We start from the raw sequence: 27,918 nt of genomic DNA on the forward strand, positions 1-27,918 counted from the left end.
ATTGTTATCATATTGCTCCAAATCACGGCCAATCAATCACCTTCCCGATACATGGGGGCCAGCTGGGTCTAAAAATACCACCCTTAGCTCAGTGTGTGCAGTATTGTTTTAAAGTTTGCCTAGCAGCTCCTGTGCACCACCCACATTTCGTATGGTATTATTTCACAGAGTTGGTGGCTGCTTCAAGGGGGGAGAGTGCATGATGCTGAAGAGGTATAATGGTTTGGCCTTTTATTCAGCTCAAATTGTGGTGATATTTCTAGTCTCAGTAATGAAGATTCAATTATCCCAGCAGAAAGAACTCTAGTCAGAACAGTGCTCTAATTATGGCCTGAATGCTGCTGTTTGGAGTCATACATCAGGGTTTGGCGGGGCTGGGGACTCCAGTTAGATATAAAGCTGCAAATCATATACACACATAAAAAGGCGGTTCACAGTGGTCTGTCTGATACTGTGGTCATTATGGAATGTAGTATATAACTATCCAAGCAGGTAAACTGTTGAGGTGATGCTTGTATCAATTGGCTGTTTAATAATTCATACGTGACATGAGCAATGTTAAAGCTAATCAATACACTTACAATGACAACATGCACTTTGTAAATCAATATGGAAAATATAGCCATAGTTTATACAGGACATGGATTCAGACTGAAAAATCATTTTGGAATGACAGTCACAACAAAAATCAGCCTTCTCCAGTGATTTGCACAGTCATTCATCTGGGCTTAGATCTACTTTAAAGACCTCTCTCTGGATTTGCAATAAAACTGTTAATACATTGCACCTCCCATGTCATGGAATTGTCAGATGTCAAAATAGCAAAATCTACTTAGTAAACAGAAATATAAAATGAAAATTAGTCAATATTTCTTTTAAAATGCCAGAGAAAATGTAAGGCAGCTTGAGGGACTAATGTATCAGGATGAGAAATGATAAGCAGGTTTTGCAGTGACCTTGAATACGGGTAGCATTTACAAGCGAGGGAAGCCGGCAGGTATGAGGAAGGATGTCTGTAAAAGGCAAAATGCATTCAGTGGTGATGCAGGAATGTGTTGGCTAATGGGAGTTACTGACACAGAGTCATACATTGATTATTTGAAGAAATGGTAAAACACTGGCACTAATAACAAGGCAAAGGCCAAGGCTGTGGCTCACAGACTGCAAAAACCCAAGAAAATAATTTCAACTGTAAGAAAGACATGAAGTTAGAAAGGATTCATTGCTTACTCAAACATCTTATTTCCATCAAACATGCATTTCAGGCAACATTAAATTTAATTGTTTTGACCCTAAAAATGCATTGTTAGTCAGCTCCAAATGTACATTAAATTAAAACTTTTCATGAAATGAAGGAGCACTTCCAGCACTATGATTCATGACACAACATCATAACACAGAACAAAACAATGATTTTTCTCTGTGGCATTACAGCCTTCTCTGGCTCTAAACTATTTGTACATAACCAAGGTCAGACAGACAAGAATATTCAAGCAGATGTTTGTTTGCCAGGCGGATGACAACAACAGTGTGCTTCTGGCTCACCTTACATAAACACATTAAGATGAAGTGCTTTTGTTTTGTGAAAAGTGTCCATCATAGTAAATGGTAAATGCATGGTCACATTCTTATATAGCACTATTACACCTTCAAGGCACTTTAAGTGCTTCATATCAAAGAACTTCTCGCCCATTCATACACACATAAATACACTAGTGTACACAAGCACCAGGGGTGAGGCAGGTTAAGTGTCTTGCTCAAGAACACAACAATAACATTCAACTGTGGGAGCTGGAATCATGCCACCAATCTGTGGGTTAATGGATCTGATCACTCTACCAACCATGTTTATGTCAAGAGCGGGATTCGAACCAGCAACCTTCGATCAGTGGACAAAGTTGCTGTGCAGGTTTAAAACATTTTATATGAAATAAGTCTTGAGACCAGTGATAATACCTGTGTGTTATTAATTTTTGCCTTTGTGAGCACCCCAAGAAATGAATATCCTCACAAAATAAATAAATAATAATAATAATTCTGACAACCCAGAGGGTCTACAAGCCCAGACTGCTCACTGTCCACTGCCTGTTGTGCTAAATATTTTAACTGCTCAACAGCGCCCTCTTTTGACTTTGTGAACATAACACACCGATACAAGCGTTTGTGCGCAAGTGCGGAACAGGGAGGTGCAGTTTGTCAACAAGGAGCATTTCTGTCCACCTCATCCTTCTTTTCTATTTGTTCGTGTTTTTATTTTGGCAGAGCATCATTTATTCAACCAATGGAACTGTTAATCGCTTTACTAACTGCATAATTATTAGACTATAGCGTTCATATTAACCATTGAATATTTAAAACAAACTTACATTAACCTGTAAACATGCCTGCTCGCAACGTCGTATCTGATAGCTTTTCAAACAACAAGGTCAGATATTCACGCCTGGCCTCTGACGATGATGGCTACATTGATTTACAGGTAAGAGAAAATGGCATTGCAAGTCATGAATATGCATGATTCAAACTGGGGGCAAACAAATTCCCTGCAAAACAGTTGATTGTACACAGCTCTTATGATTATATGTTTTATTGTGCAAAATAGGTTCATAGTGAAAATATTGAGATTATTCTTTCACTATAGGTCTTGCATGTTTGTTTTGGGGGCTCTTGCCCTAAAACAAAACATGTTTAAAGTTGCACTGCGTAAATTTTCAGGTCTGGGGTCTGTTGCTTTGTAATGATCCACAATATGGTATTAAACTCATATAAGATGCATTTATTCAATTATGGATGTCTTTATTGCTCAAAAATACCTTTAAAAACAGGTGTTCTGACTGTAAGTGAGGGTCGCCTCTTTGCAGATCTCTCCTGTAAATGGGCCTGGTAGCATCTCCTGCTTGAAACTGAAAAGTTAAATGCCATACTTTGAAATATTGGAGGTAAAGCAATAACATCTCCATGGAAACAAGTAACTGGCAGGCCCTCTACCAGAAAAGGTACACAGTGCACATTTAATTTGCCCATGATTGTGAGGGGTTTTAGGTGCAAATTGCCAGAGAGAAGCTAGAAGGATGCAATAAGTGTGTTAGGATAACATGAAGGGTACTATATGTTTATTAATAATAATAATTCATCTGAACCATCATTTCAAGCATCTTTCTTTTTCATCTTTATGTTATTATATGTTTATCAATGTTTATGTATCAAACAAAAATATGAAAGAAATATTATTTGTGACAGAATTGAGTAAAAGACACATTAGGTCGAACAATTCAAGATTGAGGAATGCCTATTTGTGAACATGCTAAACCCCTTTATTGTTAAGACTTAGACAAACTTTACTGATCCACAAGGAAAATAATTTGGACACAGTAGCTCACACATTACAATATATTATAACAAAGAGCAAAAATATAAATGATAATAATACATTATAAATAAGTAGAAACAATATCAAGAGAAATTCATGTTTATTTAAATCCTGTTGGCAAGTAGTCACATTTTGTGTATAACTAAATACTTTTCCATCTTTGCAGTTCAAAAAGAGCCCACCCAAAGTGCCGTACAAAGCCATAGCCCTTGCTGCTGTACTCTTCTTAATAGGGTCTTTGTTAATCGTCATTGGTTCCCTTCTTCTCGCTGGGTACTTTGGAGTCACTGTGAGTTTCATACAAAGTTAACATGAATTGTACATTTGCTTTACACTTAACCCTCTACTCTATCTGCAGCATTCAGACAGAACTGTGCCTGTTCTCATCATTGGGATCCTTGTCTTTCTGCCAGGGATTTACCATCTACGGATAGCTTACTATGCATCAAAAGGTTATCCAGGATACTCCTATGATGATATACCAGACTTTGATGACTAGTTTCAATCATATTTTATCATTATATAAACTGTGTTGCTTTACAATTGCAGCCAGAAATTATCTCCTTAACAAGGCTTAGAAACTAGTTGCCTGTATGCATTTTTGTATATTAACTACTGTTAGATGTTAAATTGCAGTTTTTATTTTAGTTTTTTACTATTTGCTTTATTGTGAAGAATGTTATTTCATTAAAATTTAATGCATCATAAAGTAACATGTAAATTGTGAAGGTTGTTTCAAGTGTAAATTGTTTTAAACGGTTTATTAGACAACTTTTTAGGGTTAAATCTTTCTCAGAAGATTCCTTGTGATTAATTCCAATCCTTTGATCTCCATATGGTTCACCTGGCACACACAAGAGCCCCTAGTATTACAGGGCGTGTGTAGCTGAGGTAAGCGCTGCATTTGTAAAGTCCTACCCTGCCTGCAACAGAAAAACTAGGGCTCTCACCTAATTTCTCTCTATTATTATGGAGGTGTTATATTTCTCTATTTCTGGCTCACATGTGGACCCCTGAGAATTGGCCAAATATTACAGATTAGATTCACATAGAATTATACTGATTAAGGACACTACTTTTTTTTTTTTTTTTTTTGCCAATTTTGATGAAAATTTGTGTGAAATAATCAAGTCTGGGACCAGGTCAACCGCCCCCCTGTGGCAAGAAGGGACATGATCGGTTACTTTAAATCTCGGTAGGTCAAACTGCGGTAGACCTGTTGTTGTAGCCTACTGTGCTGTGTGCATAGATCACTGCCATTGCCCCCACGTAACGTCTTTGAAGGTATTGTATTTCCTCCCCAACATATTCAATATAGCAAAACCGCAACAATAAATGCAAGTATGATTAAGATATTTGTGCGCATAAGCCATTTCAGTCAAACCATGAGGCACATATTTTAGATGTGATGTTGAAACTCTTTACACAGTCCTGAATTTTTCAATGTTTTCTTAGAATGTTTGTGTTTATTATTAACAATAAATAAGCCCACTATGAGCACTTTTTTTTTAAATACAGCAATCTCGCTAATGCAATAACCGCCAGTCAACCACAAGATTTTTTTCCCACGTAAAAGGCGCTTTGTCTCAAGCTTCTGCACAGCTAACCCAGCAGCTTAAAGCAAAACAAAAAATAACGGAAGTAGATGGCCACTCTACAAACTAAAAGCACACGTGCGATTTTGGCGTTATTATATATATAGAGATGAGTTGATACGTAATGATTCCAATTAACATATGATTTATGCTATAATGTAAGTATGTATATCGTAATTCCAAAAGTGCCATCAGAAAATTTGCGTTCATAATTGTAATGCAGGGCTATATTTTGAAGGTGTTGACCGGAAACAGAAGCGCTCATTTTCGCGGCTCCGTGACCATTGATCTGTGGTTCGGAGGAAGGCTGCCTCTTTAGGACGAGGAGGAGGTGCAAACCTAATGGGAGGAGAGGCACCATAAGCAGGACTAACCCAACGTGCTCTACGCTTTATTTATGCAGGAATTGGCCGGTGTAGTTACATTTTCAAAGCATCCTCTTAATCTTTGATATAGATGAACTTTTGTATTTAATTTGATCTAGTTCCCGCTCAAGTGGATAATGAACTGCGCAAGAAAAGAAGCCAAGAAAGTTTAAATGGACTTTAAATGCGGTTTTGTTTACGGAGGCACTACGACCTCACTAGCTTTTTAAAAGTCCAAACCAGTGGATTACCAGATTACTTTTCGATTTAAACTTTTTTTTTTATTGATCCACGCCTTTAGCCAAGGATGTGAACACCTGCATTTTTCTCCCTGCGATCTTGGCGATTTGAATCTCCTAAAGGCTAAATTGATAATTACAAGACAGAAGGAAGTTCAATGGACTGAAGGGATACTTTTTTACGACCTGTGGAAAAGTGCCTCGAGCAAGGTGAGTAAAGCAACCAACTAGCAGCGTTCTAACTGTTTTTAGAGAGGTAGGTCGTGACAAACTATTCTAATATTTCGAGGCTATAACATTGTAATCATTGGTAGACTCATTTAATGGCCAAACTTTCTGTAATTTCGCATTATGCTGATGATTTTGTTTTCTTAGTTGATCTGTAGTACAACCCTTTATGTGATAACTCTTCAAATGTGACATTTTTGTTTTTTGTTTACGTTTTGTGAATCTCATGCAGCGCTGGCTGGTGATTTGTAAGTGGGCGTGTTATTGTAGGCTATTAGACCATTCTGAGCGTATAAATTGACTCCATTAGGTTACTGTTACATTACCAGAAAAATATAGTGACATGGTTCTATTATTTGTGGGAGTACTGTTTAGAAAGGCCACGCTTCTCTCGTTTGACTGAGTCAGACAATAGATGCACCTGTTTTCTTACTGGATGGTGACATGGAGTAACGTCACCGACACTAGTAATGCAGAAGACAAGAACGTGTTTGTGTAAATAATTGAAATACTACAGGATCGATTCACATCAGATTGAAATGATAACTAATGGCAGCTTTCATTAATCATTAGTATTATGCCAAATATTGTTGGCTTTGCTTTGCTTGCCCTTGTTGTTGTATTAGTGCATATTGATTAGTCAGAGTGAGCTCATCAAGGATCACATATCTACGAATTCATGCTTTGCACATGTGTTGTATCTCATTTGTTACACTGTTGCTTTTATTTCTCACTTCTGTTGTAGGTCCTGTAGTCCTGTTTCATTATGGTTTCATGGTCTTGCTTTGTCCTCTGTGTACAGTGGTGTCAGCACTCAGTGATCAATTTAAGTCTTCAAGAAACAAATTATTCATGAGCTGGGGAAGCTCCAATTTGGAAATATGCTATGTCCACACATTAACGTCAAACAAAACAGTTAGTAAAGAAGTTAATTTAGAATTGACTGAAAGCTAAAGTGCGAGTATGCTTTTGTAATTTTAATGCTAAATAGAGGTCATTAATCACTGATGTGATGTGTTTCATTGTTATGGTTTTACAATTAAAACCTGTATGTGGGTAACTGTTCCTTATGGGGCAAAGTTATCCTGAGGGGTATCTGTAAAACAAATATTTTTGGATGCTCAAGGACTATATGCACAGTTTTAGAACATGTTTGGTGTTTTTCAGGGTTGTCTGCATTATGTTGAATTGCACATTTGCACATAAAGAATATTCAAATTGAAACATATGTACAAAGCATTTGTGCAGTGAGTCACAAGTGCTTAAATCTCATAGTAATCTAACTAGTTGTATTGACCACAGTGCCCATCACTGTGGTCAATACTCACGAGACCTTGTGTAGCTCTCGTGCCCAGTGTGTGCCAATCTAATTTCCTTTTGCTAACGTTAAACCATGTCAATAAAAAAGTTCTAAATTAGGTTGCTGTGCCAGGCAAAATCTATGAATTGATTACTGTGCTGTGGGCTGGTCTAACCAGTCAAGTTGTTGGTGGTTTAATGCTATTGATGAGCCTCCCCCAGAGTGGGCTCACTGGCTGCAGTAAGGTGCAGGTGTAAGTTGTTTTGCTAAGTCTTTCACATTAGTGGTGTGAGTGACACGAGGAGTTCCTTCGTAGGTTTGTCTTGAGGGTATACTTTGTTGGGATTAACCAGGATTAGCCACAGGAGTAATTCTACTGCTTATCAGGCCTGTATCTGTCAGCAGCATCACTCATAACTGTGCTTGAGTACAGTGTTAGACATACAAGCACTGGTCACATGGTCACCCTGGTATTGATACATATATCAAAGTCATACAACACTTCAGAATTTTGACATATGAAGAAGGCTATAGGACACTGTGCATTCATAAAATCCATATATTCATATATAATTTATTTTTTTTGTCAGGTCAGGCTCACCAGCTGTTGTTGCTGACCGTAGCCTCAGTCCAAGTAAAAAAAGCAAAAAAGCAAACTGACTCTGACCTTGAATTGTTTCTCTAATTTGGTCTCTAATTCTGTCACACTATTAACACTCCCACTCTGCAGCGGGCCAGGATTAGCCCTTTATTTACAAATGCACTGTCCAGAAGGCTAAGTCATGGCAAGGTCCACTGCAATTTGTGTCACTGAAATCCAGTAAAACACACAATCCTCCTTCAGAGGCTGCACGTGAGATCTGAAAGATCATGTAGTGAAGCCTTTGGCTTCCTACTCTTCAAGCACATTTTTGATTTACTGGTCCTGACTGATGACTCTTTGTGGATTTGTGACTATGTGATGAAAAGCTGCTAATTATGTCCAGCGATCCCACAGATACCCTTGCGATTAGAGAGTTACCTCTACTGCTACTGGTATTCCACCAACATGCTATTCTTGTTTGGCCATGGCGACTGTAACATCCGGTACAAGCTGTAGTAATAAACGTTTAATAGCCTGCTTGAGGATGCTACCTGGCTGTTATCTGCTTACTTGGACCTGTACCACGCCTAATGCTGCCTCACTGCTGAACTTGAACCTGACCAACTGCAGCACACCCTTATGGTTTCAGGCGGTGACTTTTTACAAAGTGAGTCACAGTTTCTCACAAACCACTGGCACTGTGGCCACTGCCCATCTTCTTCCTCTTTTAAGAGCTAAGCATTAGGGCCAAAATAGCAGCTAGTGCCTTAAGGTTGCTTATTGTTGGTGAAGGCAATTTGTGTAGAACTGGGTTATCACTGGGCAATATAGAACTGTAAAATGGAAGGTTTTAGCTTTGAAAATGAACAAAACACATTTACAGTTTTTTCATGTTTAAATGTTATTGCAATATGGTTAAAAGTAAAAAAGAGGCAGCTGTAGCTGTTCTGGATCAGCTAGTTCAGATGACTATGCATACAGCACACCTGTGCTTATCCTCAGCTAATCTCCCACCGCTCCCTGCTGTCTAAAAGTCTCTTTCTTTTATTAGTTAAATTCACTTTCACAGTAAGTTAGTATTAGGTCAGGTAATTGACCAGGGTTTAATATATTCTTGATTAGAAAGTTATTTATTAATAATGTCAGTGATGAAGTTGTATATTGTTTTATTCACACATAGTATATTTAGGCTGTTGAACCTTGTCATTAGGTACTAACCCAGAAAATGCTGTGTCCATCTCTAGACTTTCTCTGATTACAAGGTCTGTTCTCTCTTACATATAATTTTAAGATATAATTTGAATTATACTAATGGCCAGGTGTCCAAAAGTTACTTAGGTTAGATTACTTTGTTAGTGATTTGGTTGCACTTTGGTTACTGGTGAAATCCTCATGTCGGTGCTCAATCTGATGGCCAACTCTGTCCGCAGCACTGTTTTGTTTGCCTTAATCTAACTTCATCGCTGACATATATTTTGACAGGGGATTATGAGTTGTAATTTTTCAAAATGAATGTATTTATTAACTGAAAATGTCCAGTAAAAATGTTAACTTGCATTAAAAGAGATTACATACAGTATATCTGAGATATAAGGCAGGGATGGGATGTTTAAGTGTTGCTGCTTATACTAAAGTGTGTGCTGCTGTTGCCATTCAGGTTGGGAGATATGTGAAGGAGTGTGAAGGACGGCCATGGGACAGGAGAGACACTGGCTTCAAGCTGTCATCACTGCTGGAGCCATCTGTCTGCTTAGTAAGTATACCTTCTCAATTTTTTTTTATTTTTATTTTTTTATGTTGCGTAAACTTGAAAAATAATATTATACTCATCAGAGAGAATACTAAAAAGCAAATTACAACTTGAAATTTTTGCCCAATTTATTTTCTACTACTGTTAATTTGATTCAGATTTTTAAAAATGATATTATCATATTGTCCAATATGTTTTACATTTTACCTATACTATATCAAAATAACTACTAGGCCATTTATAGCATCACAGTTAATTTTCCTTTTGTAATGTGTATATTTATTATTACCACTACTGCTATGTTCTGTTTCCTGCAGAAGTGTTTTTAACTGTTATTACATGGACAGTGGCCACTCTTATTGCTCTATGGAGGAAAGTAAAGAGGAGAGGGCCAAAAACGAGAGAATGGGGACAAAATCCAACTTAAATATGATCTGGTCCTGTATTTAGATCAATCTGGGATTTGTGCTACCCCCAACCCCAGGCACACTTCTGGGGTGGGGTAGGACACTGATTGAGCTGGTCCACAGACCATGTGTGTGGACCCCAGGGGGTGGTGGGATGTGGATGCGAGCGCCCTGCTGTCCTGCATCAGAGAGGCACAGTGACCCCCTCCCTTTGGAGATTAAAGTAATCAGCAGCCAGATGAGAGGCGACACAACCCTGGCACCCACTGCATTGACGTGAGCACAGGGCACTGAGCAGGAGTCACTGGAAGACTCCACTCCAAGTGTCACTAATGGGATTGCTGTGTGTTTGCAGGCTTTGAGGTTACACGATCTTATCGCCAAATGGCACATCATCATTTTACATGCCCTCTGGTCCCCTGCTTTTAACAGAACCCTCAAGGGAAGACACTAACACTGATTCAAACTACTGTTAAACTGCCTTTTCCTCTGCCTTTCTCTGATATACTGAGAAGAAATGCTACAAAAGTTAAATACTGTGGTTTTCATGACTTTCTCAGTCAACCTCTCATTTACTGGAACTTTGTAATTAAATGGTATTAAGTCCACATGTTGTATGGTTTTATGTACAGTGTGACTGACATTTGTAATATATCGCTGCCTTTACAGGTGTTTCTCAAGGCGTGGCCACATTGGTTCAAGCCCGGGAAGGGGGATTTGCAGAGTTGGACTGTAACCTCGATCCCATATCCAAAGGAGAAAGCAGCCCAAACCTCTTCCCTCTGCATGTGGTGGAATGGGTGCGGCTTGGTTACAATGTTCCCATCCTCATTAAATTTGGAGTATATGCCCCGCGGGTTCATCCAAACTACAAGGGTAAGACTCATCAGCACAGATTAGCCCCGTTTGGTTTTGTTCTGGACAAAATGAAATAACTAAACATGCAATCTCTTTCTCTTAAATGTATACATTAAACAGTGCTACACCTATTTGTCAAAGGAACAGGAAGCTGAAGATGAATCAGTACCCCTAACGTTAATCCAACTCAGAAGAGCCCTGTAATTATTTCTGTGGGTGTTCTGGGCACTTCCAGACAGTAGCACGAGTTTAAGGAGCAGAGGAAAAAACAGAATGGATGGATGCAGTTAAAGGGGGTTGGGAAGGCTTTGCAGAAAAAGGGGGGCACCAGTAACGCTGCAGTTGGAGGGATTAGGAGTTTGGGTGGGGGCTTGGTCGTCTGATGATAGTGTTTTATTAGTATGCTGAGGGGGTGACCCAGTAAGCTTGTTTTGCTAGGAGAATTGATGAACATAGGAAAAGATCCTAGATTTCTTACTACAACTATATAATCCGCTCATTGTCTTGTATAGGACAAAAAACAAAGAGGGGTATCACAACATCCCCTAAGTCGGCAAAAGCTGGGGCACTCAAAATCCCATATAGTTTGATCTAGGTCACACAAATGTGCAGGGATCTTTGCTCAGCTCCATACAGTATTGGGATTTTAGGCAGTGTCTTTAGTTTAATTATTATTTAATTTGTTTTGTAGATTTAACACTTTTAATTTGTCTATGAATTTTCTTTTACAACAATGAATAATTCATAAAATGAACTGATGAATTATTGAAAATTTTGAGTTGCATTATTAACTGTACACTGATTGAGTGACAAACAAAGAGCTACAAGCTAAATCTCACACAGACAGTTATCATGGTATTGTTTTGGTGCAGTCATCAGGCAAAATGGTGTAAACAACATTGTATGCATGGGGCTCTGGTATGTGTTTGTGTTGTGCCATATTCACTTCTTGTGGTGCCTGCGTCTGGTGAGGGTTTACCCTGTCTGCCTTAGATCCTCATTGCTCCCTCCCGCTAGAGGCAGATGGCAGTGTGCAAAGCGTGTCAGTGCTATGTATGTAATGTATTCTACCCTCAAATTAAAGGGGGGATTTCAGATGTAACCACAAGACTAACAGAGAGAGAATACCATTTCCTGATCTTTGCCTTGGCTTGTCTAAGATAAGAAATACAAGGAAGAGAGGTGATAGGAGTGTTAATTATAGGCTTAGTTAGCTGTAAATATGTGAGTTTGTGGATGCTTGGGCTACTACTACTGTTACTACTGTTAATTTTCTATTGGTATATCAATTTTTATTTTGCCTCCAATGTAGCTGGCTATTTTTAATATTCAAGTTGAGCACACGAATGCAGTATCTTGATGCCTGTTTTAGTTGACCAGTAAACAAACTACGCTGAATTCATATTGGGTGCATTTGAGATTGCACTGTCATACACAGAGCAGTGCCCTTGTGTTGACCCCTAGACAGCAGACGGTCAGAGTGTGTCTGAGAGAGAGCTTCTCCTGGCTGCTTAAGGGGGATTCGTGACTATGTGGTATTAGTAGTAGTTATAGTAGCAGCAGCAGTAGTTGTTTTGAGTATTAGCAGTGATGGATAGGGATAGATGATAATATCCTCCTCCTTCTCCATAGTTTTTCTCCATTGGGCAATTCTTATGTTATTGTTGTGAATTGTCACTGCTTTTTTGTTAGTACACTTAGATCAAATGTAATCACTCCACCTAAAGTAAATTAACATAGACACTGAGCAAGGGATTCTGACCTTAGACCACAACAACAATGGGCAAACCCCCAGATCCCAGCAGGCTCCCAGCAGGCAGCCAGAGTGTGACCCCTTAAAATTCAAGAAGGCAAGATTCACTGCACACATACATAAATCAAATACTTACATTAGACACACATAGTTCAGTGGGACAAAGTGCAACATTAATTGTTGCATTAGCAAATAGCAAAGAAAAAAGTTTACCTGCAAACAAATAAACTATCTAGAACAATGTATTTTTATGTATAAAACACGTGCATCAAAATGCATGTAATTCTTGTATTAGCTCAGCAATTCATATTTAAGTCTCTCAAATGTGAATGCTCCTGTTTAAAATGTGGAACAGAATCCTAATATTAAAATATAAATGAAAATTCACGATTATATATTTTTCTCTTTCTACTGAGCGCGACATAGAGTTGTCACTTTAACACATTTTGAAATATCCCTGCAGAAAATATTACGATTAAACCATCATATTGAAATCTACTTCTTGCCACAGACGCTCTGAAGCACAATAATCCCTTTACAAAGTGAACCTTATTGTGAATATTATGACAGACCTCTTTTTACTTAATCCTCTAACACACAGGTGTTAAACATACGGCCCGGGGGCCAGATCCGGCCCTCCAAGACCTTTAACCTGGCCCTCAGCTGATTTTCTACTAAAATATTTTAATGATATTTTCTGTTAAAATCTTGTTAATTTTCTGTGGTGTTTATCACAGCAGCATCTCCAGCGTCTCTGTGCGTGGCCCCTCCCACCAGAGCAGCACAAATGAAAACTTGTCTCTTTCCAAACGCTCTTAAAGGACGATCATTTTGACTGTTGACCGTGACACCCTCATCAGAAAAATGTCACAAATGAGAAAAGTGGACGCCGAGTGCAAGATTTTACAACAAAAATGCACTTATTCCTATTTACATACAAGTTCATGTTAAAACATTGTGTTGAAATGACATTTTTCTTAAAGTTTCAGGTTGTTCATAATATTATAATATTTAGTAAAAGAAAGAGTTCATCAATTAAAAAAGATTTCTGTAATAGATTTGCATTTCTCTGCACAAATATTTGAACTTATTGTTATTTTTGGGGTTTATATGACATGAGTTTTCTGATCCGGCCCCTTGCTCTAACATCAATGAACAGTTTGCAAACCTATACAAATGATATGGTATGCTTGATCCTGACCAACCAGTTTTTCTGCCACAGAATCAGCATGCCACAACAGTGAGGCACAATATCTGATCTGGGCCTGGGGACTTCAGAGTTATCGAGTTAAACAGAGGTTATTACAAAGGCTCTGTAACTTCTTGCCTTAGGCACATAGCAGCCAATTCACAAACGTGGGATCTATTTCACCACAGTTGAGATATAAAGGCTGTTATTAACAAAAGCTAAAAAAAAGATTAATCACATTAAAAGTCCTCCTCTTTACCACATTTAATACAAGGTTGACCAAGTTTCAAATTAAGTTGCCAATACAGTGAAACTTGGCACGTGAGCCATGTACTGGTGTGAGGGGTTAACAGAGCCGGTAGAGTGAGAGGGACAGAGTTAACTGTAATCTATCTCACGACAAAGAGCTATTCATAAGAGGGTTTAACTGATTAGGGAGACAGGAGGATTGAAGAGAGAAATTTGGGGGAGTGGGAGGGGAGTGCTGTCAGAGCAGGGGACTGGCCCCCAGACTTATGATTGTATTCAAATCAAAACACATCCCACAATGCACCTCTGCCCAGCTTTCTAATGCACATACGGATGGACAAAGAACAGCAGTGCTGATGCTTCTCAAAACAGAATAATCTGTCTTCCTCTTCGAGTTAAGGCTGCTTTTGTGGTTGGATCACCATAGAGCCACTTCACCATTCAACTGTGAGTAACTGTGAGAACAGCAGTTGAACACAATAAATGTTGAGTCTGTTAGGTTTTTAAGAAAACTCACAGAAAAGGCAAGCATTCCATAAAAGTATGCTCTAACCATGCAAGTTAAGTTTAGTCACTGCAGCTTCTCATTTTGTTGCATTGGTTTCACTTGCACAGAGGGCTATATCAATATCCACTCACATAAGGAAGATCAGGGACCGTGAGACAAGGCCAGTTTATTTGGCGGCATTGCTCTCTGAAGCACAGTTTTTCCTAACTAGCCACCCACTGGGTGAGAACCTGACTCTGTCTAATATGAATGGGGCAACTTGGAAGTTCACGCAGAACTGGTGGATTAACGTTTCCATTTTCTACCCTTGGCTGCACTCCAGCTCGACCTGTTGGAACAGGGCTCACTTTAAGATAGAGACGCTGTGTCATGTGATAGCTGCTGGAGGAATAACAGTGAGGAGGAGGAAGAGGGCTATTGTTTCAGCCACTCTCTCTTCACCAAAGCTCTAACAAGGTTTGGCTCTCAAACAGGGCTGGTGGATATTGTGCTGTGTTGAACTAGGAGGAGTGATGAATGTGTCTGATGGGGAGTTAGGGGTCATGGGGTCAGGAGGGTCAGCGTCTCATTGGTTATTGTCAGTAGATTATCGATGTGCACACTCTCGGTAACCTCCCCACAGAAGGCATACATTCTAAATACTTTCTTCACTTTCTTCTCCTATTTTTTAGCATTAGTGTATGTATTCCAAGAAATCTCACTGCTGGCCACATTTTGTTTAAATTGATTGTCTATAACAATGCACCTGCTCTGTGATTTTTATTTTTTTTTTATGCTGAGAGATGTAACATTCAGATTTAAATGAGCTACATTAGTCACCCAGCATCAGGCCATTGTCTGTCCAAACGCTGAAGAGAAAACCATAGCCCTCTTTATATCACCAAATGTGGCACAAAGGTGTTTTCAAACCTAAACATGTTTTCGTCCAATTTTTCAAATGACAGTAAACCCACCTTCTGTCCCACATGGTCGACCCGCCCATGTCCATGTTGGGTCCTTCCATGTTTCTACAGCAACCTAATTCAAACCTAACCCCACACAGTCACCATGGAAACGCTTGGGAATGAGGAGTGGGGGCTGCTGCCTCTTTGTCATGATGGACAAGAGGCAGGCTCCGGGAAAGGGTTAAGTGCCCACAGTGAAATCAGACTTCCTCCAACGGAGGTCCAGGGGGCAGGGCTCACCTCACATTTTTTGAAAATCAACATGTATTGTATACACCCCCACGTGCTTCTTAGCCACATGGCCAGACTGCCTGATCTATAAGTAGGATTGTCATAATCTGCATTGCTGTTTTTTGTTGGGTTTGCAAGTGAAGGTGTTAAAGCAATGAATTCAATTTTCACAATGTGGGTATTTTTTAGTTGAAATGTAAAATTAAAAAAAAGTTTTAACCACATGCAATTTTTCAGTGAATTCATAACTTTTAGTCCATTGTAGCCTTTTCTGGGAACTTGTGAATGAGACCTGTACTGGTGAACCTATTTTTCACATTTGTACTTTTCCACACTTGTCTGAAAAGGAAATGGACACCCAGGGAGAATGTCATATTAATCTAAGGGAAAGGCCTAAATATACTCTTATACCTGCTGTCACTAGCACACACATTTCCTGCTCGTAGCCCTACCTGGTTATTTAAAGATATTAACCTAGAATCAGGGTCTCTCTTTTTATGAGGGCTTTTGAGAGGTCAGTCAATCATTAAACCCACCTATTAAACTCAGCAACAACCCCAGTCAGGAATGCAGGGTTAATTGTTAGCTATTGTCAGTCTGGGCTCTGAGTTAAGCCTAGTCTTAAGGCTATAGATGAATGACATGATTTTTTATTTCCTGATGGCTCAAGTAATAGTTAATCCTTAATTGAATTTATTTTTTGCCTTTTTAAAAGTAAATGATTGCTGTGTCAAAATAGTACACAGAAAAAGGGCTGGGCATTTTATTGAATTTTAATCGACAGCCAATCCCCCGCAAATAAAAGCATGTGGTTTGGAGTTTCGACTTTGAAGGAAGAAATTTTGCATTTTTTGTGTTAAATAGATAGATAATACTTTATTATCCCGAAGGAAATTGGAAATGGCACTGATTAAAAGTCTGACTTGTTTATGTTCATGAAATCAAAGCCATTAAGCCATTTTAATTTTGTTTTGAAAATAAAAATACAAATTTAATCAAATGTGAGGGAGAAAAAAATAGTCATTAAATTTTTTGCTATATTGTCCAGTTCTATACAGAGGTGATTTCATGTTTTTGTCTTTTCTTGTTGTTGTTTTGTGTCATTCATTCATGCCCTGCTGTCAGAGCCAACAACATCTGTTTACTTTTAAACTACTTTGGCATGGTCTGGTATGAGCAACGTGTCTGGTTCCTCATCCATACATCCTCCTATCTATAAAAGGCCATTGATTGAATGGGTAAAAAGAGTTCATTGAGAGACAAAATAAAAAGATGGGGGGGTGGGGGGTGGATAACTCCCAATACCAGGCTGCAGTCACCAGGCAACCACCCGATCAAGTTTCAAAGTCTGACAAGGAGTTGTAAGAAGCACGGAGAGGAGCAGAAACATGCCATTGTGGTAGATAGGGGTTATGGGCTCTCTGTGTTGGTATATGTGGGTACTGGCTCTTTTCATTCATATTTTGATGACGTCCTCCAAAGTCCTCAAAACAAGTGGCCTAATTCAATCATTTGAGCACAGCCCATTCAAACAAAAACAAGCTCTTGAATATTTTAAGTTTTGTCTTTGAAACCGATTCATGTACTTTCTTGCTCTTCAGATCCTTCTTCAAACACATTTGGGCAAGATCACAAATCTGTTATTACTGGGTTAAAAGTGTTTTCTTTGGTGTAATTAGCCATACATATAATGCATCAAGAGTTTTTACTCATATTAATTACTCACCATTTGCAGACCTTTCATCATTGCTCAGATAATAACATTTATTCCTCCAAAGCCTGGACTATGTGTATCAACAATACTAACTGTTGAAATCTTTTGGTTACACCTTTTTATTCTACAGCTAAAAGGAAGTTTCTGACTATCAGTTTCACTGATACAGTAGAGTTGTCTGTATAAAATATAATTCTTTATAAAGCAAGACATGTTTTACTAACTAGTGCTTTTGTTAGCTTTTGTTAGCCTGGGGTCCTGTGTCCACTGCATGTAAGCCCTAAGTCTGCATGTGCTGACGCTGCTCGTCTGTCCATTTGTTTTGACCCTGTGTTTCTTTTTGCTTTTTCTCATTTAGGCCGTGTATCTCTGACCCGGGGTGCCTCTCTGCTGGTGGAGAGACTGACTCAGGAGGATGAGGGCTGGTTTGAATGCCGAATCCTGCTGTTGGATAGCAAAACCGATGACTTTCAAAATGGCACATGGACCTTTCTCTCCATCACAGGTGCAGCACTGTGGGGTTTGGGACATCTTCATGGGTGTTGTTCCTGAATAGAACAGCCCCATTATATGACCTGATGCATACACAGAGAGCTTTGGCAAGATTCATTTTAGAGATATTATGTAATATATGTAATAATGTGACATACTATGGTGTTACAATTAAAGGTGCACTGTGTAACTTTTCGGTTGGGGGTCTGTCACCTGCTTGTTTCTATGGGTATGCCCTTTGGTCTGCCTTGTTCCACTATATGACATTGAACAACCTTACGTTTATTAAATTACAGCTGCCCGGAAAAACTGGCATTCTGACTGTGAGGGGGGGTGCCTCTCCACAGATCTGACCTGTAATGTGGTCTGGTCTAGTCTGGTCTCCATGAAGATAGAAAGGTTAAATACCATACTGTGAGACAACATGTCCATGGAGACAAGTACTTTACGGACCCTCCGTCAGAATACACCTTTAAGTGATTATTGCAATTATTCACCATTTACATTTCTGGGGTGAACTCAACTGACAATAAAGTAATATTAAAATGTGTAATTTAAAAATCAACTCCCATCCACCATTTAGGAGTTAATGCTTTGCACATGCAAGTTTGTATTTACAAGTTTAGAAAAATACCTTTTAAGCTTTAACCGTTAAACCAATACAGTGAAGAAAGACTGACTGGGGTCAAGAATTTTCTGTTAATTCTGGTTTCCTCTCGTACCGTTCACTGCCAGTGTTATCTCCAAGCCCCAAGTTAAGCCATGTGTTATCTTTCATTTATCGCAGATTAAACTTAACTGGCCAATTAAATGTAACTATAATAGGGCAATATCTGATTCAGCCTATTATTCAGATGTGTTCTAAATCAGATTACTTTGTTTGGTTTGCGGTGTCACTAACAATCAGTGCTTTTTGTTGCAGCTCCACCTGTATTCATCAAGACACCACCAACTTTTGTAGAGGTTCTACTTGGAGACTCACTGACTCTCAGCTGTGGAGCCCATGGCAACCCTCGTCCAACAGTTGTCTGGCATAAAGATGAGAACCCCATTGAGAAACATGAGAAAATTAAAGTAAGGACAACAGTAAATGATTGGACTCAAGAATAGTGATATTTGTAGGTTTCATAGTAAAAATTAGCATTGTCCCCATAGCAAATTACAAATGAAAAGTTTTGAGTCGATAAATGTCTATAAACAAGAAGCTGAAACCAATATGCTGTTGAATATTTGAAACATGATTTTGCAAAATTAATTATGTCTAGAATAGTTTTTATGTTCAACTTTTATTTAACTGGGATAAACAAATTAAGTCAGATTGTGACATACACCATTTTAAAATGTTCAAACATTTAAAGGTCTTAAATGCCATGCATAAAAGTAATAAGATTCATCTGTAAAATTCTTTAACACTTTTACCTGTGCCTTATTTTAGGTGCTCAATGGGTCGCTGTCTCTGGCCTCTGTTACAAGAAATATTTCAGGAGTCTACAAATGTCACGTGTCAAACTCTGAGGGAAATCTTACCCACTCCACACAGCTGCAGGTCAAAGGTGAGAGTGAAACTGTCAGCATTTTGGGGGAGCATGAATAACTATCCCCAGGCACTGTGCTTTGATCTCTTTGCAAAGATGTCTGTAAAGCATTGCTGTGTTTTGTACAAAGCAAACTCTAATTCACTGTTTTCATTAAGACTTCTCCATCTTCTTACTAGTATTTCTCTGTGTTCAGATAATAAGCTTTAGTTTGCACTGCCCCCTATAGACCAATTAGTGGCATTACCAAAACACCTTCAATTAAACCTGACCTTCTCATGTCACTGCAAACATTTACAGAATAATGTATGTGTGCATGATTCCGTGTTTGTTTTTTTCGCATGAAGGCCCGCCTATAATCCTCATTTCCCCAGAGGACACCACTCTGAACATGTCCCAGGATGCAGTTCTGCAATGTCAAGCTGACGCCTACCCCTCGAACCTTACCTATGAGTGGATGAAACAAGGACAAAATGTTTATCATATCGAGTAAGTTATGTTAAGTTAATATATATATATAAATATATTCAAAATATCTTGGTTCATATCATGGTTGTTCTATGCTTTGTCTGCAGGTCACTAAAGTCACGGGTAAAGGTTTTGGTGGATGGGACACTTCTCATACCAAATCTTATTCCAGAAGATGCTGGGAACTATACATGCATCCCAACGAATGGGATATTAACACCACCATCGGCCTCTGCACATCTCAAAGTTAAACGTAAGAGTTCAGCAGACCCTATTCTGCACATTTATGAAGTGGAGAATCATTAAACTAAACAGAAATACTTTTTTTTGCCTCCACCCAAGATCCTGCACGCGTAACCCGGATGCCCAGAGAAACATATTTGCCTGCAGGCATGGAGGGGGTCATTGTTTGTCCTATTCAGGCAGATCCCCCAGTGCTGTATGTGAACTGGACAAAAGATGGAAACCACTTGAATCTTGATAATGTGAGTTGTCTTCTGTCATGGTAAAAATTAAATATTTATATAAATAAAAAATATATAAATAAAAATAAATATGTATTATTTTATGTATATATTTTTCACTGTAATACACATATGTTTTATCCCTGTGTGTAGCACTTTGATCAACTTTGTTGTTTTTACTATTGCTTTATAAATAAATTGGATCTAGATTTGATCATTTCTTTATCTGTCTAGTTCCCAGGTTGGATGGTGAATTCTGAGGGCTCAGTTTTTATTGCCCGGGCCAATGACAATGCTGTGGGCATGTACACATGTACTCCCTACAACAGTTATGGGACTATGGGCCAATCTGAGCCTACTAAGGTCATTTTAAAGGTATGAGTAGCACTGTATATGAAAAACACATCTTAGACTGGCAGGCAACAAAAATACTGTCCTTTTCAGGACCCTCCCACCTTCAAAGTGCCTCCGCGTCCAGAATACCTGCAGGAGGTGGGCAGAGAGTTGATCATCCCATGTGAAGCTTTTGGAGACCCTTCCCCAAACATAACTTGGAGCAAGGTATAACAAATACAATAAAAAGTAAAGGTATCAAAACACAAAGCATTGTTTTAACTTGTGCCTTCCTTTTTTTTAAAGATTGGCCCCACTCCACGCTCTCCCATCACTGTGCTGACAAATGGTTCCCTCCTCTTGCAGCCCCTCAGTAAAGACCATCAGGGGGGCTGGGAATGCCTGGCCTCTAATCCAGTGGCCACTGTCAGCGCCGGCACTGTAGTCATGGTGCTTGGTGAGTGTACTATTCTGATAACTAGGATGTAAAAATGTATTTTCTTTAATCCTCAAATTACAGCCGATGATTCTGTACATAGGCACCAGCCCTCATAGTGTATCTTCAGTAACAGTGAAAGCAGAAATGAATCAAGCGAATGTCTCCTGGGTGCCAGGTTTTGATGGAGGATTCACCCAGAAGTTTACTGTATGGTATGCAATGAACAATCTAGGACATCTTTTGTTTTCTTTTATGTTAAAATAATTGCTTATTTATTGTATTTGGTTCAATATGTTTAAGGGTCAAGCAGGCATCCAGAGGAAAACATGAATGGGCATCCTTACCTGTTCCTACATCTAAAAACTACTTGTTAGTTACTGGACTACTTGCTGGCACCAATTACCAGTTCAGTGTTCTTCCTCAGAACAAGCTTGGATCTGGACCCTTCAGTGAAATTGTTTCTGTCCAAACTATTGGTACATTGGTATCATAATTCAAAATGATTATTAAGTGTCTATTTAGTTTTGTCCTCAGAGGGATGTTTTTTTTTTTCAGCTGTCCCAACAGAAGCACCTAGTCTCTCCACCTTTCTGCCCCTGGATCCCCCCATTATGTTGGCGGTCAATCGAACTTCTGAAGGCGTGGTTCTGGGCTGGTTAGCTCCGGAGACCCCATCGTCCCCTGTCACTGGCTACGTGCTTCAGGCCCGCAAAGACCACGGCCAGTGGGTCATCATTACCAGCAACATTGGCGCAAATCAAAGTGAACTACTTGTGAAAGGACTCTTAAGAGTAACTATTTTAAGAACATTTATTTGCTTATATCTCTGTACTTCTAACATTTTATGCCTTAATAATGATTTTGTTATTCATTATAGGATTCAAATTATGATCTCAGACTACTATCCCGCAGCTATAAACTGCTTAGTGTGCCCAGTAACTCTGTCAATGTCTCTACAATGGGTGAGTATTATGCCCTTTGTCCCTACATTTTATAAATAAAATATTATCCATAACTGGTACCTTACAGGAATGGATGTATATCCACTGCGTCCAAGTTTTCTGGAAAAGGTCCCAGAGTCCTTGTTGGCTGGTGTGATTGCTGGAATGTGCTTCCTGTTTGCAACAATCGTTTTGTCTTTAGTGACAGCTTGTTATATGAGTCACAGGAGACAGCAGCGCCGCAAAAAGAGAAGAGGAGGTATGTTTATTGTGTTACATACTTATATATATGAAATGTTTTTCAATATTTCTCTCTCCTTTTGTCAGACTTGCCCAATGCCTTACTGAAGAGCTCATCGCCACAGTGAGTACACCATTACTACTGCTGCCATGTTTGTAATGTATATTTTCCCTAAAAATACATCCAATTTTTTTTCTAGAGCTCGATCACCTCCTCGGAGTCCAGACAGTGTTCTCAAGTTGAAGCTGTGTCCACCACTGCCCTTCTTTCCCAGTGTTTCCTCTTCACACGATCGTTCCTCTTTTGAAAAGGGCAGCCGTGGAGAGTACTATGACCAGCGGAAACAGCTTTTGAGTAACTCGTCTCCACCTCCTCACTACACCATGTTTGAGAGCCACCTGGGGTCCCAAGCCCCATCTCCAACTGCACTGGAGTCTATCTCCAGAGGACCAGATGGACGTTTTATTGTGCAGCCACAGCAGGAGAGTTCAAATGCTAAAAATGTGTTGCAAAATAATGGCAGTGCAAGTGGCTCTGGCAGCAATCGGACATCATTCAGGGATTCTCCAAAGTCTAGTATCCTGAGCTCAGAAAAAGACGAAAGAAAGAATTCTTCTCTAACTGTGGATGTACCTGAACTGGGCAGGCCTCCTGCTTCTCCTGGTAGAGTACGAGCCATGGCTAGAAACCTCTCTCGTCATGGCTGTTTTTACTCAGATGATGAACAAAGCACTGAAGCCCTTCTGGAAAGAGCAAGTTTCTACTCTGACAACAGTGAGAAAAAACCTAGTGACTCGCTACGGAGATACCGCATGCTGGACCACGCAGAGGAACTCTTCCCCAGTTTGGGCAGAAGAGGCAAAAATCAAGAGAGGGACGGGCTCAATTTGAATCAATCACGAGAAAAAGACAGAACTCTAGTGTCTCAACTAGATACAAACCTGGAGTTGGACACTATCAATAAGTGTGTTCAGCTGGTAGAAGCAAGAGAGGGAATAGAGAAGGAGCTGGAGGCTTATACAGCCCATCAGCAAAGTCAGGCTCAGTCAGAAAAGACAAGAAGTCCCCACAGAGAGGCAGTAGACAAAGAGCCTGTGTGGAAACTACAAGAGGTTTCTTTTAGGCAGAAACACAAAGCAGCTGGTCAAACAAGTCGGATCTCAGATTATAGAAAGGCTTGTTACTTTGGCAGTACGAGCAGCCCCATGGACCGCCTCTCTATGTCCCGTATCCATTGGGACATAAGTCCTGTGACATCGGTCACCAGTCTTGTTCCTGTTCAAAGTCCAAGGGAGAGCAGTTCCCCCAGACCTGCACTCTCTCACACAGTCCGGGACAGTACAGAGGACTCTGTTCATGCTGACTCTGTACAGTCCCCAGTGACGCAGAACACATCACTTCCTTTGACGCCTGATTTCACCTCAGAAAGCCTACCAGCGCTGCACTTACAGTCGCCTCAAAGAGACAGGTCGCTTAGTCCAGTTAAGCCTGCAAATAACAGAAGATCCATTGCAGGTACACAGCCTTGGGACTCTGCTGCTGCTGCTCGGCCCTATACTCACAGAGATAATACTGTAGTAGAATTTAAATCCAGGAGAGATTCAAGTCCTTCAAGTTTCTCAACTTTACCCTATCATGAGCGCGAAACAGAAGGTGTAAGAACATGCTCTAGAAAAAGTGACAAATGTCTCATCTCTGACAGCCCTAGTCCTATTACAACTTTGACTCTGGTAGAAGAAGTAGAAAGTGACCAGTCTCAGTTGTCTGTTCCCAGAATGTCTGGATTCAAAGCTAAACCAGTAGTAGACTCTCCGAAAATGTCTCCTATGCAAACGAGTGCGATTCTTGAATATCTGAGCCTTCCAGGTTTTATTGAAATGAGTGTGGATGAACCAGTGGAAGAAAGTGAATCTACTGAATCCCAACAAAGTTCTGAAGAAAGAGCAGGAGCTTCTCCTGTGACAAAGCCAGATGTTGTTCCTAAAAACTGGGAGGTACATGTGAAAAATCAAGAAAGTGAGTCACATCTGAAGGGAGTTAGATTTGAACAAAGTCTTATAGAAGAAGATGATTCACACATAGTTCAGGAAGCACCCAGAGATCCTTTACTTAGAGTCAGGTTTCCTGATGAGAATGTGACATATGCCCCTGAAAAAACCTGTAGACAACTTTATGATGAGAAAACCCAACTTAGACTAAGAAAGACCAGTGCAGAGAGACAAGAGTTGCGACTTGGATCCTCATCAGCTCATACATTGTACAGTACAGCTAAAGGCATGGCAGACATAGTTGCAAAACATTCATCAAGTTTTGTTGACAGCAGTGAGTCTTTCTCAGAGGTACCCCAAAGATCAGCTTCTCAGGGAAGCAGGGCTAACAACATTGTGTCACGTATATCTCAAGCTCCTGTCCCATTTCTCAAGAAATCCTTAAGTATTGGCCCTTGCAGAACACTCTCAGGTATGGGGCCACCACGCTTTATGAAAAAATCTCTTAGTTTAGGCGCTCAGAGATGGGAGCATTTTGAGAGCCCAAGACCCTATGTCTCTGAGAGATGTTACTGGGATGAGTTTCCAAGCTCGGATGCCAGAGTTAAATCCTATAGTTTGGGGCGCACCCCTCCTTCTTTTATGAAGCCAGGGCCATCTTGGAGGGAATACATGCCCTTCAGAAGGCCCAGCGTGGGGAGTTTAGAAAGATCACATCATCCCCAGAGATCTTTAGTTAGTCCTCCATACCTTACACCAGCAGTGTACCCACCAAGACAAACCTCAGCCTCCCCTTTGTTAGAACCCTGTGATCCACGTCGACAAGCTGCAGTGTTTCCTGAATGTAGCAGGTGGTCTCCTTCATTTGAAGAATCCATGCGGCCCCCTGAGCCAAAGTATGTCCCTACGCCCTCCTGTGTCTCTGTACCTCAGTACCAGCAATGGCCGGGCTCCAGAGGGGAGTATATGAGACCCATAGACTACAGAAGAGGCCCTCAAAGGTCATACTTGCCACGGGGCATCAGCTGGCCCTCCCCCTATTACCCCCCTTGTCCAACTCCATGTGAGGGGGAGCCATACAGACACACAGAGAGGATGATGGGACGTCCTGGGGACCTTGAGTACAGAGAGGTCAGAGATGGGGGGCGAGCCAGTTATGCCAGCCAGAGTAGCGGCCGTGGAAGTGCTGGTCTCTATCGCCAGTCATTGTCCATCACTCCAACTCTGCTCAGCTCTCCTGAAACAACAGAGGAGAGTGAACGCCATATGGAGCAGTCTGAGAGGAGAGCCAAAAGGTGAAACATCGCCACACGTGGACAAGTGTGGTGAAAGCAGGAATTAATGTTGCCAAAATGAGTTCATTACTGCTTTTTTGGAATGTTTATTGTTAACAGATTTTTTGTGTATGTCAATAGAAGGAACACATCAGTAGACGAGAGTTATGAGTGGGACTCTACTGATGTCTTTGTGGATGTAGAAGTCCTGGAGGCCATGAGATTGGATCAGTCAAATGTGGCCTTTTGGAAAGGCAGACATGATCAGTGCACTGGCCTCCAGGATCACCAACAGAAAGGTAAAAATATATTCATTGTCTTATTCAGATTGCATGTATTTGCAGAGCTTGATGTATCTGTACTGTTCTGCATGTGTTCATTGTGTCCTGTGCTGTGATTATTGTGAGCCTACCCAAGCATTTCCTCTCCATAATACCTTTCCCAGGCCAGTGCCCCTCAGTCAGTCCACCTGTTTTGAACCCACCTCGCCACTATGGGCGCTCCCTAAGTGAGGAGCGTTTCAATGCTCTGCGGCAGGAGTACCACGAGTTCAGGCGAGCTCAGGAATCCACCTGTTACCATGGCAACGACAGCGACTCTGAGGCCAGCTCGGCTCTGCTCTAGCAGCTCCATCGGTCCGTTAAACCGCCTGTCCTCTCACCTGTCTCCCTTTTCCACCTGCTGCTGCCTGCTTGCCTTTTGATCATGCATGTGTAGCTTGTATAACGATTCTGTATAGTGAATTCTTATTCTAATACATGTGTTATCTCTCTTCTCTTCCAGATTTGTCTAAGAAAGGCCCCAAATAACATTTTGAAAAACACTGCTGCAGCTCTGCTATTATATCAATACATGTTATTTTTGTAACTCCTTGAAAAGGTTTGAAAATAAGTAATTGTTTAATTTTTTATAAATGGTTCAAGCAACTACTGCATGTTAAACTTTTGTTATACTCTGACAATCAGACAAAAGACTAAGACTGTGTGTAGGTGTGTCAAGGACTGATTTTTATAAAAGCTGCCCACTAGGTTATGAAGGTCACATTTCAGAACTATTGCTTTGAAGATTTGCCTTTTCATCAAAGAGATGCATATGACAATTGTCTTAATCTCAGATATGTATTTGTAAAATGTTTCTGTGTCAGTATTTCAAATGAAGTCATTTGACTTATCAACACCTTCTTACAGCTCTTGTTTTTAATTCTGGGTATGTTTCATCCATGTTAAAATATGTTACTTTCTTGATTTAGACGCACTGGCAAGTTCAGATTTTATTAAAGAAACCATTTATTGATGCCAGTATTATTTTGTACATAATTACTGTACAAATGTTTATATGTATTTAATGTAAATCAACTCTTTTGATATGATTTCCTCTAAAGAGAAACTGCTACTTCACTAGAATTGATCTATAACATGCTCCTTTTAGCCTTTTAAAAAAAGATATTACACTGCAAAACTTGATAACACAGGGAAAGTGAATACTGCCTTATGTTTAAAGCTACAGGCAATAAAGCTCACCACCAGATCAAACATTATTTTGTACAAATCCGTGTTTATTTTTAAGCAGATATATTCTGTATAACTATTAAAGTATTGCCGTATTGTAATGCAACTGTTTACAAGACACATTGCTGATGTGAAAGCAACACTGTGAAAATGTCTTTTTCTGACTTTTGATTCTGAATGTGGATTGCAAATCTTATTGCTTATCTAATTTGTGCCCAACTACTGAACAGCCTGTACATTATACTGGGTATATTAAAGCTAATTTTGTAAGTGGACTATGATCAAGAGGTAAAATTATCCCCAAAGAAATGTTAAGAGAAAGATGCATTTTTTTCATGAAGCTTTTATACAAAATGTTATGTTTTTTTTTTATATATTTTTGGTTGTTATTGTCATTTTTATATGTTTGAATACATGGTTTATGCTGGATGTACACAGTAGTGAGAGTTTATTTAAAAAAATAAAAACCGAATCAGATAAATTGAACTTTGCTGTCTTGATGTCTAAGACAAAAGATCTCATTGTTATCTCATCTAAAATTCAACACAAATTAACTCAACAGCGTATAACTGGTTTCTTTTGCTAAAACACATACTTTGTAGCTAAAGATGTGCTTTTGATCCCTTGAGCTTCTCATTTGACTGACACGCACTGATGTGCTTGACCATGTTGCCACGGCAATCAAATATGTAGTGATAGCAATTTTTAGTCTCCCACAAAACCTGGAGTACTGACCTCTCGATTTTTCTCATGCACATAGGCCTTGTGGAAGACAATAAATTAAGGTCAAAGAGGGGAACAGATAGAATTGTAAAAACAGTAAAAGTTAAAAAGTCTTAAAAGGATACACAGCAAATTCGAGCGTTTATTCAACTTGTATATTGTTAATTTTAACACTTTTACCATGTCATATGGTCATACAATAAAATGAGTTAAAACTACACTTTCCAAAGTG

The 27,918-nt window shown here is 39.7% G+C and overlaps 2 protein-coding genes across 3 annotated transcripts; both read left to right on the forward strand.

The window, feature by feature from the left end:
* The first annotated feature begins 2,181 nt into the window (after positions 1–2,181).
* On the forward strand, positions 2,182–4,095 carry tmem230b (transmembrane protein 230b). The gene is made up of 3 exons (XM_020935533.2): positions 2,182–2,476; positions 3,534–3,656; positions 3,726–4,095. The coding sequence occupies exons 1-3, from the start codon at positions 2,381–2,383 to the stop codon at positions 3,864–3,866; spliced, it is 360 nt and encodes a 119-aa protein (XP_020791192.1). The 5' UTR covers positions 2,182–2,380; the 3' UTR covers positions 3,867–4,095.
* A 1,240-nt stretch (positions 4,096–5,335) lies between these two features.
* On the forward strand, positions 5,336–27,395 carry igsf9b (immunoglobulin superfamily, member 9b). 2 transcript variants are annotated; one of them, XM_055162056.1, is made up of 22 exons: positions 5,336–5,776; positions 9,335–9,430; positions 10,504–10,710; positions 17,639–17,785; positions 18,695–18,846; positions 19,208–19,325; positions 19,655–19,796; positions 19,883–20,028; positions 20,118–20,260; positions 20,474–20,614; positions 20,684–20,800; positions 20,879–21,029; positions 21,112–21,223; positions 21,312–21,487; positions 21,567–21,802; positions 21,889–21,973; positions 22,041–22,211; positions 22,280–22,316; positions 22,393–25,476; positions 25,597–25,754; positions 25,901–26,090; positions 26,239–27,395. In XM_055162056.1, the coding sequence occupies exons 2-21, from the start codon at positions 9,370–9,372 to the stop codon at positions 26,077–26,079; spliced, it is 5,763 nt and encodes a 1,920-aa protein (XP_055018031.1). In that variant the 5' UTR covers positions 5,336–5,776; positions 9,335–9,369; the 3' UTR covers positions 26,080–26,090; positions 26,239–27,395. The 2 variants fall into 2 exon arrangements, with proteins under 2 accessions (XP_055018031.1, XP_055018032.1); XM_055162057.1 differs by lacking the exon at positions 25,901–26,090.
* The last annotated feature ends 523 nt before the right edge of the window (positions 27,396–27,918 follow it).

Source organism: Boleophthalmus pectinirostris, unplaced genomic scaffold, assembly GCF_026225935.1.
Source record: "Boleophthalmus pectinirostris isolate CB_2022bp ecotype Guang Dong unplaced genomic scaffold, ASM2622593v1 HiC_scaffold_4, whole genome shotgun sequence".
Classification (NCBI taxonomy): domain Eukaryota; kingdom Metazoa; phylum Chordata; class Actinopteri; order Gobiiformes; family Gobiidae; genus Boleophthalmus; species Boleophthalmus pectinirostris.

Excerpts from the sequence above, each read along its gene's own strand:
- tmem230b (XM_020935533.2), top strand. The coding sequence starts at position 2,381 with ATGCCTGCTCGCAACGTCGTATCTGATAGCTTTTCAAACAACAAGGTC. Across the intron at positions 2,477-3,533 it reads ATGGCTACATTGATTTACAG|TTCAAAAAGAGCCCACCCAA; the intron begins GTAAGAGAAAAT and ends CCATCTTTGCAG. Across the intron at positions 3,657-3,725 it reads CTGGGTACTTTGGAGTCACT|CATTCAGACAGAACTGTGCC; the intron begins GTGAGTTTCATA and ends CTCTATCTGCAG.
- igsf9b (XM_055162056.1), top strand. The coding sequence starts at position 9,370 with ATGGGACAGGAGAGACACTGGCTTCAAGCTGTCATCACTGCTGGAGCC. Across the intron at positions 22,317-22,392 it reads CTGAAGAGCTCATCGCCACA|AGCTCGATCACCTCCTCGGA; the intron begins GTGAGTACACCA and ends TTTTTTTTCTAG. Across the intron at positions 25,755-25,900 it reads CCAGGATCACCAACAGAAAG|GCCAGTGCCCCTCAGTCAGT; the intron begins GTAAAAATATAT and ends TACCTTTCCCAG.